Source organism: Phocoena sinus, chromosome 3 (assembly GCF_008692025.1).
Source record: "Phocoena sinus isolate mPhoSin1 chromosome 3, mPhoSin1.pri, whole genome shotgun sequence".
NCBI classification, from domain to species: Eukaryota; Metazoa; Chordata; class Mammalia; order Artiodactyla; family Phocoenidae; genus Phocoena; species Phocoena sinus.
In genome coordinates this window covers 144139454-144156019 of record NC_045765.1, presented here as the reverse complement: position 1 = coordinate 144156019, position 16566 = coordinate 144139454, and the positions used below count along the sequence as shown (strand labels likewise).

Here is a 16566-nt window from a genome sequence, read left to right as displayed (position 1 = left end):
TTGAAAGCCGGCCTAACAGGATTTGGTAACAGATTGCATGTGGGATTTGAGGAAACAGTCAAGTACAACTCCCAGGGTTTTGGCTACAGCAACTGGATTGGTGAAGTTCCCACTTACTAAGATGGGGAAGACTTTAGGGAAGGAGCGGATTGAAAGGAGAAATCGAGCGTTTGGTTTTAGGCATAAATTTGAGATGCTTATCACATGGCCCAGTGGGCGTGTTGGCTGTGTTGAAAATGCAAGTCTAGGATTCAGGGGAGGGGATGGGACTGAAGATGTGGCTGTGAGAAGGGAAAAAAAAAAAAAACCCTCAAACATTAATAAAATTTGTCTGTTTTTCAAAGCAAATAACACTGATTCATTTTCTGATTACAAAGTACTGCATGTGACTTTCTTCCAAATTCTGAAAAGTTATCTCTGATCCTACCATCATTGGTGACTGTAGTTAACATTTGGATTATTTTCTTCCAGCCTTCCAACCCCCAACCCCCTTTCTTTCTGTGTGTGTCTGTGTAAATATGAGTTTGTGTGTTTTAACTAAATTGAGACTATAATGCATTTTATATATTTTGTTTTGTTTTCACTATACAACATATCCTGAGTATTTTTTCATGTCACAAAATGTTATTAAAAAGCTTTTTAATAGCTGCTATTAGCATTGTGTTCCATAGATTGGATGAAGGTTAACCTATTAAAGTAATCAGAGGAGGGGCTTTTGTAACTGTCACTACAATGAATATCTTAATGCATATCTCTAATTATTTTTCTAAAAGTGGAATTACTGAGCCAAAGAGCTAAATGTGTAATACCCTGAACACTTTTTTTTTAAAAAAGATCAGTTCACTCAAAAAAAAAATCAGGTCTTCTGAAAGGGTGCATAAAATTAAATATCCACTTTTAGTATATGGGGGGACCTGCTTTATGATAGTTCATCAATTCTGGGCATTATAATAGGATTTGTTTTTCATTTGATGGCAGAAAAGCAATAATTTTATTTTGCATTTCTTGCTCCATTTTTATTATGTCTATATTTTGGAAAGTATCTGTTTATGTTCTTTGCCCATTTTTTTAAAATACTCTTTATATAATAAGACCATTAACTCTGTTGGAAACATTCTCAGTTTTCTGATACCTCTTTAATTCTGCTTGTGTTCTGTTTTGCTTTAACATCTTTAATTCCGCTTTTGTTCTGTTTTGCTTTAACATGGTAGAATTTTTAAAAATGTATGTAGCAGGGGACTTCCCTCGTGGTCCAGTGGTTAAGACTCTACGCTTCCAATGCAGGGGGCCAGGTTCGATCCCTGGTCAGGGAACCAAGATCCCACACACTGCAGCTAAGCCCGCGCGCTGCAACTACTGAGCCTGCGTGCTGTAGAGCCTGTACGCCGCAACTAGAGGAGCCCACGTGCCTCAATGAAGACCCAGCACAACCAAAATAAATAAATAAAAATTTTTTTTAAATTTATGTAGTAAATTATCAGTGTTCCCTTTATGTTTTACTTTATGTTTAGAAACTCCTTTCCTTACCTATCCCAAGATGCAATGAATAATTATTCATTTTTGCATTTGGAAGTTTTTAACATGTAGAATTTATTTGGATATTTTATTTGAGCTGGAGAAGTAAATTTTTTCCAGTTGTGGTAGCCATATTATTTTTTAATAATCCATGATCTCCCCCACTGATTTTGAGTGGTACCTTTATGATATGTTGTTTGTTTATATATATTGTGCTGTTTGGTTTTGCTTCTTGCTATTGTGAATAGGGCTTGTTTTCCCCTATTTCCAGCCAGCTATTGCTGGCACATAGACAAGCTAAGGAGTTTGTTTTCCAGTCATTTTACACAGTTAGTTCTCTTACTGTGTATTTCCAGTAGTTTTTCAGATGATTCTCTTGGATTTTCCAGGTAGAAAGTCTTATATGCCAAGATGATAATTTTGTTTTTTGTCTCTAATAGTGAGTGACTCTAATTGCACCATTCTGAATTTCCAGCACAATGTGAAATGAAGTACTGACAGCAGGGATCCTTGTCTGATTCCTCATTTGATAGTGACCATCATTTATTTTCTAGATGTCTCTACCTTAGTTGGAAGATGTCCCAGTCTTGTCCACCTAGACTTAAGGTATGTTTTTATTGAAGACAAAAAAATTTTTTTTTAAATGAAAATTCATGATTGCTCACTGAATGAAGAAAGGATCTTAATATGTTGAATTGAAGGAACTAAGCGATAAGACTATTCCTGTCTTCTCCATCTGGTATTGATGGCTAGATTTTGAATTTTTCCTTCTGTTACAGCGATAGTGTCATGCTGAAAAGTGACTGCTTTCCGGAATTCTTCCAGCTCAACTACCTCCAACACCTATCACTCAGTCGGTGCTATGACATAATACCTGAAACTTTACTGTAAGTAGTTTTGTTTTCTAAAGCAAGCAGAGGGCAGGGACCAAAAGAGATGTCCCTTGGTGGTAAAATCCATTATTAACAGCAGATGTTTAAAACTTACTTAAACATCAAATTAGTGTACCACACACTGGTTAGGAAAGACTAGCCAAATAGAAAAAGCAAGGCAAAATTTTTTGCTTAAAATGTCTAGAAAAGTTGAGTGGCTTGAGGTAGTTTACTAAACATTTATTTAGCTGTGAGCGAGTTTAAATATTAGAATACTGTACTACTACTTGTGGAGAACTTACAAAAGCGGGAGAAGATAGCCTTTACTCCCAGGAAGCTCAGATTATATGACGGGGTAGGCAGACCCAGTGTGTGTGCGTGAGTGCGTGCGTGCGTGTGTGTGTGTGTTTCCGAAACTTTTCAAGTCTACTAGAGTTGATTCCAAAAACCTTCATCTGAGCTTAGACGAAAAATTCTGTAATCTTCTAGTGGCATCTGTACTGGATGGTCAAGGAATGGAAAAAATAAACAATTTAAGTAGTAAGTATTGTAAGAGTGATTGATGCTCTCTTTGAAAAGGGGGGAGATTGAGATCCAGAAGAGTAAAGTAACTTACCCAAAGCCGAATAGTGAGTCACTGGCTGAGCTGGGTCTGCATTCCAGGTCTCCTGGACACGTGCAAAGTAGTCTGTATCTAATCTGGTAGCTGTTACAGGGATTAATTTTGTACCTGCTCAGCAACTTCCACAAAATCAAGGCAGTGCCAACAAAAACAGAATTGGGTCCATCTTCCTTTTAAGAAGTGCTGTATCCAAGTCGTCCTGGAAATAACATCATCTCTGTAGTTTTAAGAAGTTTTCCTATATTTCAAAGGGCTGGAAAATTCTTCCTTGGTTCAAATATAACTGTATAGCAGTTTTATTAAAAACCTCAAGAAGTCAGTATCTTGGATTTGGCCTGGTGCCCTTCTTTCGCATTCCAACCAGTATGCCCTGAATTAGGCTGCTGACCTCATTTAAACTCACTATCCATATGAAGGTAATCAAGCTTCTGGTTCCTACCAAAGAAAGGTGGTGAATTTGAGCACAGAATTTATGTAGTCCTCAAATTACTGGTTTGCATCTTGTAAGTTAGTTTCAAGAATTAATGAATATAGCAGCACTGTTTACAGTAGCCAAGACATGGAAGCAACTTAAATGTCCATCAACAGATGAATGGATAAAGAAGATGTGAGATATATATATATATATATATATATATATATATATCATGTACATACAATGGAATATTACTCAGCCGTAAAAATAAATGAAATAATGCCATTTGCAGCAACATGGATAGACCTAAAGATTATCATACTAAGTAAAGTAAATCAGACAGAAAAAGGAAAAGATCATGTGATATCACTTATATGTAGAATCTAAAAAGATACAAGTGAACTTATCTACAGAACAGAAATAGATTCACAGACATTGAAAACAAATTTATGGTTATCAAAGGGGAAAGGGCAGCAGGGGGGAGAGATAAATTAGGAGTTTGGGATTAACATACACACCACTATATAGAAAATAGATAAACAACAGGGACCTATATTCAGTATCTTGGAATATAGCACAGGGAACTATATATCTTGTAATAACCTATAATGGAAAAGAATCTGAAAAAGAATATATGTATACATATATATAACTGAGTCACTTGGCTCTACACCAATATAACATTGTAAATCAACTATACTTCAATTTTTAAAAAATAATTTTTTTAAGAAAAGGAATTAATGAATAAGATACTTCAGCTACATAGAGTTAACTAGTAGAATTAGGGAATCTGGTAATTACGTTTTTTAATAAATCACTGTAATTAATCTTGGGGCTCAGGGTCTGAGCGGGCGTCTCATTTGGGAAAGCACTGCCTAAAAGGAATGCTAGTATTTAGTTTCAGGGCTCTCAGATGTTGGGGTCTCAATTCATATGCATGGAACTCTTATTAAAATCTCCTGCCACTTGAATTTTCTAGCATCCAGAACTCCTAGGAGCCTGCAGTGTCCACCCAAAAAGGCTTCTCTGTCAACCATTCTTTCCCGTCCTTGCCATCTAGGCTTCAGCTTCACTGCCTGTGCAGCACCCTGGAGTGCAGTGATCATTCTTTTCTCGTTGCTGTTCTGAAGAGCATCTATCCACGTGTCTTACTTTTGTTCTTTCTCTCCCTAGAGAAAGGAGCTAAGCAGAGAATACCCAAGTGCTTTCTCTTGAGCAGAGGCTAAGGGGAGGCTGTGAGCCTTCACATATTTGTATCCAGTGGGATGATAATGCTTTCATAGTAATATTTGCAGCAGTGTGAATTGATGGTTCAGAGCGTGGGCCTGAAGCCACAGACCTAGGTGTGAACGCTCACAGCATTGTTGTCACTGATTTGTCTAGATATTCTCTCGAGATAAGGGAAACAGGGGCATCAGGAGTTTAGTGACAAGCCAGACCACCAGAATAGAGTGAGAACAGACAGAAGAAAGATGCTGTCCTTGAACTTTAAGGTAAAAGAGTATGTTTCTTAAGACATTATGTAGATAGTATACTGGTTTACCTTGTGAATCCATTAAGATGAGTTTGCTGGTACCCTATCCTTAAAAGTTTCTCCAGGTAGAATGTCTTGCCCTCCAATTTCAGTCATTCTGGCGGCTGACGTCCGTGAAATGCATAGTAAGAATTGTAGGATCCTCAACAATAATTTCCAGAAAGTCATTTGTGCTAAAGAATTTTCATTTCTTATCTCAGAAGTGGGAAAATAAAATTTGTATGTGTTTCTTCTGTAATGATAATGCTTTAAAATACTTGGGAAACTGTAGGTTTTTTGTCTGCAGGACCTATACCCTCATTGTATTTATTCCCTTACTCCTTAATTGATCTGATTTCCTTATATCCAAAAGTCCTTCTAATTATTCTGTATTTCTCATTCAAGTAAGAAATCGAAGCTGGAGATAGTAAAGTGATCTGAGATTAGGAGAGTCTAAATAATCACTTCTGTAGGAGAATTTGTAGTTGAGGAATTTAAGATTTTATAAGGAAAATGGGATTATGTAGATGAGGTAAGCAGTGAACCTGTGAAAGGATTTATAAATACCTTTTGTTTACTAACGAGACACTTTAAGACATCAGTGTCATTTTATACTTCTTAAGTTAGAAATCATGGCTCTTAAACTATTCATACCTATTTACTCTCCCTTCGTTGGCTTTTCAGTCTCTTACCTTGTAGTTTCAAAGAGATACTTGCATATGTGTTCTGCTGTGTTGTAGGTGATACACATACAAGAGGCTTGTTGTTTTTTTAATTTTTTTGTTCTCCTTAAAATTTTAGAGACTTTCTGGTTTTTCGACTTGGGAATGATCATTCGTCAACCATCCCATCTTACACCGCTCACTTCTTACTCACATGTAAACACCTGAGTGTCTTCTAAGTGTCTGGTGTAATTTCCTTCCTCACCAAGCTCTTTTGAAGTGCTGTTGCAAGAACATTTCCTCTTCTATCATCTGCCATTCCTCGTCACTCCCACCTGTAGTTTCTTCTTTTAAATACTATCCACTGCAGAATGTCTTACAATTTGGCTAATCTGGAGATCGCAGAAACCGAATTCTCATGGCTATGACAAAGTTCTCATACTCAGATTTCACATAAGAGGGATTTAAGTTGGGGACAGGATTGCTATCATCTTCAGTGATAATAATTATAAACACCTATGTATACTGACCTTTCTTTACACTCCTGTTTCTTTTTTTTCTTTTTTTTTCAAAATAAGTTTATTTTTTTATTTTTGGCTGCATTGGGTCTTCATTGCTGCACGTGGGTTTTCTCTAGTTGCGGCAAGCGGGGGCTACTCTTTGTTGTGGTGCACGGGCTTCTCATTGCAGTGGCTTCTCTTGTTGCAGAGCACGGGCTCTAGGTGCACAGACCTCAGTAGTTGTGGCTCACGGGCTCAGGAGTTGTGGCTCATGGGCTCTAGAGCACAGGCTCAGTAGTTGTGGTGCACCGGCTTACTTGCTCCACGGCATGTGGGATCTTCCCTGACCAGGGCTCGAACCTGCATCCCCTGCCTTGGCAGGCGGATTCCTAACTACTGTGCCACCACTGTGCCACCCATGCACTCCTGTTTCTGTTCCAGAGATTAGCTTACTTTACAAACAACAGTTTGTTCTTGCTGACTTTCTTTTCAGTCTGTTGTGACCTCTGGATCTTAGCGCCCCCTTAGGAACACCAAGCATATTTATTTTACTTGGATAGTACTTTTATTTTCTAAATTACCCTTCCTCTTGTTTTCAGCTAATGTATGTAAACACCTATGGGGTTTAAAACACTTTCTTGAATGTAGAATAAATAAGCTTAGAGGGGGAGTGGGAAGAGTGGGAGAGCAGGTTTAGTAATGAAGGGCCTAAGGCCAACAGAGTGTTTTGAGTTCTGTAAACTTGAGGTAGCTGGGGCTTCCCTGGTGGCGCAGTGGTTGAGAGTCCGCCTGCCGATGCAGGGAACACAGGTTCGTGCCCCGGTCCGGGAAGATCCTACATGCCGCAGAGCAGCTGGGCCCGCGAGCCATGGCCGCTGAGCCTGCGCGTCCGGAGCCTGTGCTCCACAACGGGAGAGGCCACAACAGTGAGAGGCCCACGTACCAAAAAAAAAAAAAAAAACATGAGGGTGGTATCAAAGATTTTTGAGCATGGGAAGGACATAGTCTGAGCTAGGCTTTACGAAGATGCCTTGGTCATTGGTATATACACTAAGCTGAAAGGAAGAAAGACTGGAGGCAAGGTGACAATTATTATCAGGAAGGTTTATTTTTTTTAAGTAATTATTGGCAATATGAAAATATAAAGGATGCTTCTAATTCTAGGTTATTGATGTGCTCATTGATCTGCAGTGGGATTTTGTTGAAACTCCAAACTAAATATTCCCTTTCTTGAGACTTTGTACTGTGTGTCCTAACCTGGAGCACATACAGATCAGAGAGTTGAATTTCTAAGCACACAGACCTGGGTTAAAAAAAAGAATCATTACCAAAGAGTATTTACTTTGGGAAAACAGGCTCCCTTTTTTGTGGAACAGAATTTCACTCTTGACAGAGATGTGTTTCACTTAATGTGAAATACCTAGGAAGAGGACTGTGATACATGTGACAGAAAAAAAAAAATGGTAATATGTAGAGAAGTAAGATGTCTGTTGTCTCTATCTGCACCCAACACATAACCTTAAAATATCGTCATGAAGTCACTGTTAGGTTTCATCACATGTAATGGACTTGTTGAGTATTAACCATTGTTTAGAAGTTATCGGCTCTGCTCACATCTCCTTTTGAGAGGGCGAGCCTAGTTCAAATAAAGGTCAAGTCCATATCCTTAAGTTGCATGTAGCCTTTGGTGACTCCATCTAATGCCACAGTAAAACATTTACTTTTACCACCACTAGCTTGCTGGCTTCTCCTCACAACGCAGTGACACTTTTTAGTCTAAACCAAGAATGGAGAAAGGAAGAAAATATGGTTGGACTTTAAATAAACCTTGGAGTTTTCCAGTTATTAGAAATTCAACAAAATGCACTTGTGTGTTTCCTTACGCTGTGTTGCCCAAGCTATGGACTGTGCTTTGTGGTTTACCTTTACAATTTTCTCAAATCACTGATTGCAAATTATGTCTTCAGCTTGCATTTTATAAAATATAATACAAATTGTAAAAAGTGGGTCATGTTACTCTAGGGGAACAGTTACCATAGATACTGCTACTCTGAAAGTCTCTCTCTTCCTTTCCAGTGAACTCGGAGAAATTCCCACACTAAAAACACTACAAGTCTTTGGAATCGTGCCAGACAGTACCCTTCAACTATTAAAGGAAGCCCTTCCTCATCTACAAATTAATTGTTCCCCTTTCACCACCATCGCTAGGCCAACCACTGGCAACAAAAAGAACCAGGAGATATGGGGCATCAGATGCCGACTGACACTGCAGAAGCCCAGTTGTCTATGAAGTATCTATTGCAGGATGGTGTCTCCTCTTTTCTTTGAACAGGGAAAGTAGGCAGGAAGCCCAATTGTGGAGAGCTCAGCTATTTTTATTCTTGGTTTTCTCTTGCCTTCCTTCTACAAGTATATTAGAGAACCGTTGGAGAGAAAACTATGAAGTGTTGCTTTTGAAAAATGACTAGGAAAGCTTTTATCACTGCTATATCCTTAAGAGCCTAAGCTGTATGCCTTTTGAAATTTTAGGAGAGTGAGCCTATAATTTCAAGATACCTTAAAGAGCAAAATTTGAGCCACTTCTTCCAAGTGCCCTTCTTATTAAATCTATTTAGAATCAAGCTTAAAAATCACCATCAGCAAATCATTTTCATAGCCTATATGGCAACTGAACTTTCTTCTATTTAATTTCTCAGTACTGCTTTATAAGACGTAGGTTGCAAAAAATAATAAGCTATTTGTATTGTAAGCTGAACAGAATGAGAATCATAGATTTGTGGCAGTCTGCTGAGGATAGAAAGAAAAATACACATTTCAACTTTGCCTTTAGATTTGCAATTAGGTATATGGAAACAAATAGCCCCGGGTCATTCACCTTAAAACCTAAATAAAAAAACAACCGGCCAACCAGAGGTATAGAATTGGTTAGAATTTACAGGCTCAAGAGGCAATTTTCTATGACAGGTTATCCTGGGGGATCCTCTAATGCACATTAATGAAGTCTCCTTTATGTACTGTGTTCCCAGCATTCTAAATTAGCTGAGGAAATTTAATTGTGGACTTCTGACTTTATGATCAAATTATGTTAACATAGGTTCTTTAGCTTTTAAAGTGACTTCCTTTGCTTTAGAAAGGTGGTAGGAACCAGTCAGTCTCTAATTCTTAAAATGGTTGGAATGCTGAACTGAGGTTACCTGTTGTTTTCCTTTATCACTGAGGTTCTTGAAGTTATTTTTATATTACTCTGGAATCAAGTATTTTAAATTATCCTTTTTTTTTTTTAAATGGCCTTCCACAATGATTGAAACAACACATTTTATAAGGTTACTGGACCTAGAGTTCCCTAAGAAGAACCGCATGTTCCTTTCAATACACAGCAGAATCACGTGTATGTTCCACGCAGTTTCAGAGCAGTTAGCACAGCTGGCACCTGCATAAAAGTTAAGGCTCAGGTGTTGAACCTTTTGATGGCATCAGTGATTTTTTTAATGATACATGGAAGCAAAAGGATTAAATTCTACTTTAAAAAACACAAAACACTAATTTCTTATTTAAATCGATGATCTCCCTGTATTTTCAAGATGGAACAAAAAGCCCAAACTCATCATTTCTATTAACATTGCTTTTTCTAAATCAGATTTTTCAAATGTTAGAAACAATGGTATGAAGTGCCCTCATCTGCTCAGACCTAAGGAAGAACATTTTAAAGTAGTGTTATACGGGAAATGATTAGGTTTCAATTCCATAGTAGTTAAAAAGTGCTAAATACTACTTGAAATTATTGTTTACAGATTAGTGACAAGGGCTGGAGGTAGGATCCGGTTGGCCTCTGATTTCCAGATGCCCTCAAACATACAGTACTTCCAAACTCAAGTCCAGCCGTAAGCTACTTTGCTAACATGTCAGAGTAATCTGTATTTTTGTATGGGATTTCTACTTTTATAGACTTGTTTTAAAATAAAACACATTTTTATAAAAATGAATACTTCAGCTAAGTTGTATTCCTTTTTTCCTTCTCTTTCTTAAGTACTCTGGTTAAAATGAACGTTTGGTATGGTGTGGGATTTGTCTCAGCCCTCTGAATAAGGCACTTTAAAACAAGCCCTAGGGTTTCCCTGGTGGCACAGTGGTTAAGAATCTGCCTGCCAATGCAGGGTACACAGGTTCGAGTCCTGGTCCGGGAAGATCCCACATGCCACGGAGTAACTAAGCCCGTGTGCCACAACTACTGAGCCTCTGCTCTAGAGCCCGCGAGCCGCAATTACTGAGCCCGCGCACCTAGAGCCCATGCTCCGCAACAGGAGGGGCCACCGTGACGAGAAGCCCACACACCGCAATGAAGAGTAGCCCCTGCTCGCCACAACTAGAGAAAGCTCGCGCACAGCAAAGAAGACCCAACACAGCCAAAAAACTAAAAAGAAAACCAAAAAAGTTCCGTTTTTTAAAAAAAATGAAAAAATAAGCCCTAACATGGTCCCTTTTTGCCCCATCTACTTCATGTGTTGTCAAATTAAAATGTTTATAATTCTTTGACAAGGGGCTGAATATACAGGCTTGTTATGGTAAAAGTGCCTCTCAAAGTATTAACATGTTTATAAAACATTTGAGATTTAAGTGATAAATATGATAAGTACTATCAATAAAAGGTAGTAGCACTTTTTAAATACAGACTTGATCAGCTTATACTGTGTATTTTACTCTCATTAGGAAACTATTTGAATAGTTCACCCTATACCCAGAGATCTTCTAGGAATTAATTCCTTTTGAATTCGTCCATTCGAATGGTAGAACGGTGATTCTTCCTAATTATTACCCAGTTTTGCTTCTTTTTTGATATTATCAGTACTGTTTCCTTTTATTTATTTATTTATTTATTTATTTTTGCGGTACACGGGCCTCTCACTGCTGTGGCCTCTCCCATTGCAGAGCACAGGCTCCGGACGCGCAGGCTCAGCGGCCATGGCTCACGGGCCCAGCCGCTCCGCGGCATGTGGGATCTTCCCGGACTGGGGCACGAACCCACGTCCCCTGCATTGGCAGGCAGACTCTCAACCACTGCGCCACCAGGGGAGCCCCACTGTGTTTCCTTTTTTGTTTTTAATTATAAAAAATGTCAAATGCAAAAGGTAGAGAAGATGATGAACCTCATTATCCACTTTCAAAGGTCATTAACTCATGGCCAATCTCATTTCATCCATCATCTCATCCATCTATCATCTCCCCCACCCGACACGTACCACACACGGGCTCACAGATTATTTTGATGCAAAACCCAGAACTCTGACTTCATAAGTAGTTCAGTATCTACCTCTAAAAGATATCCTCCTGAATTAATTCTGAAAAATTAAATATCAAGGTGGTGTTGAAAGTTCCCTAGCTGTTGGAAATGTTTTCTTACATGGGTTTGTTTTGATCAGGCTCCAAACATGGTTCATACATTGCATTTGGTTGACATTGACATTTCCTTAAGTCTCTTAATCTTAAGAGTTCCCCTTCTTTATTATCCTTACAATTTATTTACTGAAGAAACTAGGTTGTTTGTCCAGTGTTCCACATTCTGGATTTTGCAGATGTGATCAATCCCTGGAATAATGTTTAACATGTTAATCTGTCCCTTATTTCCATAAACTGGTAGTTAGATCTAACAGCAAAAAGCTCCTAACCAAGAGTGATTTTGCTACCCGAGAGACATCTGGTAACATCTGAAAACAGTTTTGGTTGTCACAAGTAGAGAGGCGCTACTGGCATCTAGCAGTTGTATACCAAGGATGCTGCTAACCATCCTACAATATCTAGGACAGCTCCCCACAATAAAGAATTATCTGATCCAAAACCTCAAGTGTCAGTGTTGAGAGACCCTGATCTAAAGGCTTTGCCTATCAATGCTTTTTGTTTTAGCAAGGAGATACTTGATAGGTAGTATTAGTCTTCCTTCAAGAGGCACATAATATCTGGCTGTCATTCTTTTCATGATATTAACATCTGCCTATGGCCCTTGATTTTTCTCCTATACCCTAGCCGCAAGTTCCCAAGATATTATGTAAAGTCTGGCCAAATGCAAAATTTTAATTTCTGGGTAACGTGACTTATGTCCCTTCTATCATGGTGAACTCAATTACAATCCAACATTGACTAACGATGTACAATGTAGAGGACGGGGGAGGTACAGAGCATGAGGAAAGGCACTAAGTAGTCCAGGAAAACTAGAAAGAAACACCTTTCCACTGGATACCCTAACCTTGGAATAAACAAAAAGGCAACCTTCTCTCTCCCATCCCCACCTGGCCAAATGTCCCAGAAAGTCAAAAAGCTCTCTTCACCAAGAGGTTAGCTCCTTACAATACAGGTTGAAGCCCTAAAGCCTATACTAAACTTATTTTATGGATTTGTTTTAATATTTATTTATTTTTAGTGAATCTATCAAAATGCTGATATTTTGGTATTCCTTAAGCCAAATATCAAAATATCTACCATGCACATTTGAGCATTAAGATCACTATATTTTAAGGTCTTCAGATGGCAGGGGCTGTGATTGATGAGACAGTAAGGCAGGCTTTTTCCATAGCCATACATTTTTAAATGAATAGGCACACTGGGATGTATCATATCCCAACCATTACCATGCATTTATATTGTCTTTTAAACAAAAACTGGCCATAGTCATTTATATTGGCTTTTTTAAAAATTTTATTTTTTATACAGCAGGTTCTTATTGGTTATCTATTTTATACATATTGGTGTATATTATATTGGCTTTTAAAACGCATTTTTACTCAAAACTATTTACTCATGTAAAGTGGATAATCCACAGCCCATTTGAAAGACTAGTGGAAATACTTAAAAGATTAATATTGGGCTGGCCAAAAGGTTTGTTTGGTTTTTTCCATAAGATGGCTCTAGTAGCACTTAGTTGTCTTTAACATCATTTGAAACAATTTTGTTAGGTTGTATGCAAGCTGTTATATTACCGTGCATTTAAATAAAGACATCAAAATTGGTGAATTTTTGTGTAGCCATTTTTATATTGAAGATGGAAGAATTGTTATAAAGCAGAAATTAACACCATTGTAAAGCAATTATACTCTAATAAAGATGTAAAAAAATATATAAATAAATAAATAAAAGTCCCTTCAAACCACACACACACACAAAAAAATGGAAGAAAAAAAGCAGTATTTTCGGCATATTAGGCTTTATTATTTCAAGAAAGGTAACGCAACGGAAACGCAAAAAAACATTTGCACAGTGTATGGAGAAGGTGCTGTGACTGATCGAATGTGTCAAAAGTGTTTTGCGAAGTTTCATGCTGGAGATTTCTCACTGGACGATGCTCCATGGTCGGGTAGACCAAGACCAGTTGAAGGTGACAGCAATCAAATCAAGACATTAATTGAAAACAATGAATGTTATACGATGCGAGAGATAGCTGACATACTCAAAATATCCAAATCAAGTGTTGAAAATCATTTGCACCAGCTTGCTTATGTTTATCGCTTTGACCTTTGGGTTCCACATAAGTGAAAAAAAACCTTCTAGACCCTATTTCCGCATGCAATTCTCTACAGAAATGTAATGAAAACATTCCGTTTTTAAAACAAATTGTGACAGGTGATGAAAAGTGGATACTGTACAATAATATGGAACGGAAGAGATCGTGGGGGAAACGAACCACCGACAACCACACCAAAGGCCGGTCTTCATCCAAAGGTGATGTGTAAATGGTGGGATTGGAAGGGAGTCCTCTATGATGAGCTCCTTCCGGCAAACCAAATGATTAATTCCAACAAGTACTGCTCCCAATTAGACCAACTGAAAGCAGCACTCGAAAAGCATCCAGAATTAGTCAAAAGAAAATGCATAATCTTCCATCAGAATAACACAAGACTGCATGTCTCTTTGATGACCAGGCAAAAACTATTACAGCTTGGCTGGGAAGTTCTGATTCACCTGCTGTATCCACCAGACATTGCACCTGTGGATTTCCATTTATTTCAGTCTTTACAAAATTCTCTTAATGGAAAAAATTTCCATTCCTGGAAGACTGTAAAAGGCACCTAGAACAGTTCTTTGCTCAAAAAGATAAAAAGTTTTGGGAAGATGGAATTATGAAGTTGCCTGAAAATGGCAGAAGGTAGTGGAACAAAAGGATGAATACCTTGTTCAATAAAGTTCTTGGTGAAAATGAAAAATGTGTCTTTTATTTTTACTTAAAAACCGAAGGCACTTTTTGGCCAACCTAATAGAATGATTTTGTGAAGAATCATTTCATCAAGAAATAATATTTTGGACTTCCCTGGTGGCACAGTGGTTAAGAATCCACCTGCCAATGCAGGGGACACAGGTGCGAGCCCTGGTCCAGGAAGATCTCACATGCTGTGGAGCAACTAATCCCGTGTGTCACAACTACTGAGCCTAAGCTCTAGAGCCTGCAAGCCACAACTACTGAGCCCGTGTGCCACAACTACTGAAGCCCGCACGCCTAGAGCCCATGTTCCGCAACAAGAGAAGCCACCACAGTGAGAAGCCCGTGCACTGCAACTAAGACCCAATACAGCCAAAAATAAAATAAATGTTTAAAAAAAGACATTAAAAAAAAGATGTTTTGAAGAAAAGATCTGAGGCAGGAGGAAATAGCTATGTAACAAAGCTTAATTACCAAATGTATTTTAAATAGATTATTTTCTTGTGAAAGCCAAGAAGAACCAGTCTACTATGGTGAAAACCTGACAAATCATTCAAGCTCTCTTCAATCGTTTAAAGAAAATAAGTGTAGGGAAGAAAAAAGTTGCAGTTGGGAGAGATACATTTAAAAAAATGGTTTGAGGGCTTCCCTGGTGGCGCAGCAGTTAAGAATCCGCCTGCCAATGCAGGGGACACAGGTTCGAGCCCTGGTCTGGGAAGATCCCACATGCCGTGGAGCAGCTAAGCCCGTGCGCCACAACTACTAAGCCTGCGCTCTAGAGCCCGCGAGCCACAACTACTGAAGCCCGCGCGCCTAGAGCCCGTGCTCCACAACAAGAGAAGCCACCGCAATAAGAAGCCCGTGCACCGCAACTAGAGAAAGCCCACGCACAGCAACAAAGACCCAACGCAGCCAAAAATAATTTTTTTTTAATTAAAAAAAAAATAAAAATTAAAAGAAACGGTTTGTAAAAACCTGTTTCTCAAATACTGTCCTACTTACTTCAACTATCCATACATCACCCCCCAACACACACACACAGACTCCCTAAGAATGTTGTTTCAGCAGAGTAAAACCATTATTTATTATCATAATAGGCAATTTCTTCTCTAGCTATGCCAGTTTTCAAGTATTCATTGGGAGAAGGTACAAATCAGAACTCATAATCCCTACTTCCTGTGAACTCACAATCTACTGGTATAAAAAGCTGTTTAATGTTCAGATAGATCTCTTCAACAGTCTTCTCAGGATCCCAAGTTTTGAAAAATTTTTTTAACTGTTGATGTTTGATTTTTTTTTTTTTTGTGGTACGCGGGCCTCTCACTGTTGTGGCCTCTCCCGTTGCGGAGCACAGGCTCCGGACACGCAGGCCCAGCGGCCATGGCTCACAGGCCCAGCCGCTCCGCAGCATGTGGGATCTTCCCGGACCCGGGCACGAACCCGCGTCCCCTGCATCGGCAGGCGGACTCTCAACCACTGCGCCACCAGGGAAGCCCTGATGTTTGATTTTTTAAAACGGGAGAACAAAATTATTTATAAGCCATGCCTCTGCTATCCTATAAAATATTCAAATTAACACTTAAAACATTCTTTTCCATTTTTTCCTTTTAGCTCCTTGGTTAGTCAGTAATTTTCCAAAAATTTTATCATAAAATAAAGCTCATGACAAAAATAAAATACTCTTTATACCTTCCTTCATGTAGAAAACTTATATAAGCCTTCTTATTGACTTACAGTACACTAATCCTTCAGGGTTATTTTTTAATTTTTATTTTATTTATTTATTTTTTTTTTTGCAGTACGCGGGCCTCTCACTGTTGTGGCCTCTCCCGTTGTGGAGCACAGGCTCTGGACATGCAGGCCCAGCAGCCATGGCTCACGGGCCCAGCCGCTCCACAGCACGTGGGATCCTCCCGGACCGGGGCAAGAACCCATTTCCCCTGCATTGGCAGGCGGACTCTCAACCACTGAGCCACCAGGGAAGCCCCTTCATGGTTATTTTTAATGTTAACAAGAATAAACTACATTTGAAATAAACAGTTCCTCTTTCTAGTTCAGCAGTTCATGTAATATGATTTGATTTACTAGGGCCATGAATATAAATACATATGGAGCATCAAAAATATTAACTCAAAATTGTCTGAAGAGTCTACATTTAGCAGGAAGCACTGTGTCACATTAGCAGTGAATGAAGTCAAAGCGCACAGAGTAATACATAGCAGTGGGGAAAAAACTCTTGAAATATAACATTTTTGGGAAATCTGGGTTTCCAATAATGACCCATA

At 38.7% G+C, this 16566-nt stretch overlaps 1 protein-coding gene across 3 annotated transcripts in view; it reads left to right on the top strand.

Moving 5' to 3' along the window:
• SKP2 (S-phase kinase associated protein 2) overlaps window positions 1-10082 on the top strand; it is a 32264-nt gene extending 22182 nt beyond the window's left edge. For 2 of the 3 annotated variants that reach the window (XM_032628632.1, XM_032628635.1), the window contains 3 exons: window positions 2070-2121; window positions 2295-2402; window positions 8176-10082. In XM_032628632.1, the coding sequence (XP_032484523.1) occupies window positions 2070-2121; window positions 2295-2402; window positions 8176-8389 (374 nt within the window). In that variant the 3' untranslated portion in view covers window positions 8390-10082. Of the gene's footprint in view, window positions 1-2069; window positions 2122-2294; window positions 2403-5738; window positions 6130-8175 lie in introns of those variants that run through there. The other variant, XM_032628633.1, reaches the window with a different exon arrangement.
• The last annotated feature ends 6484 nt before the right edge of the window (window positions 10083-16566 follow it).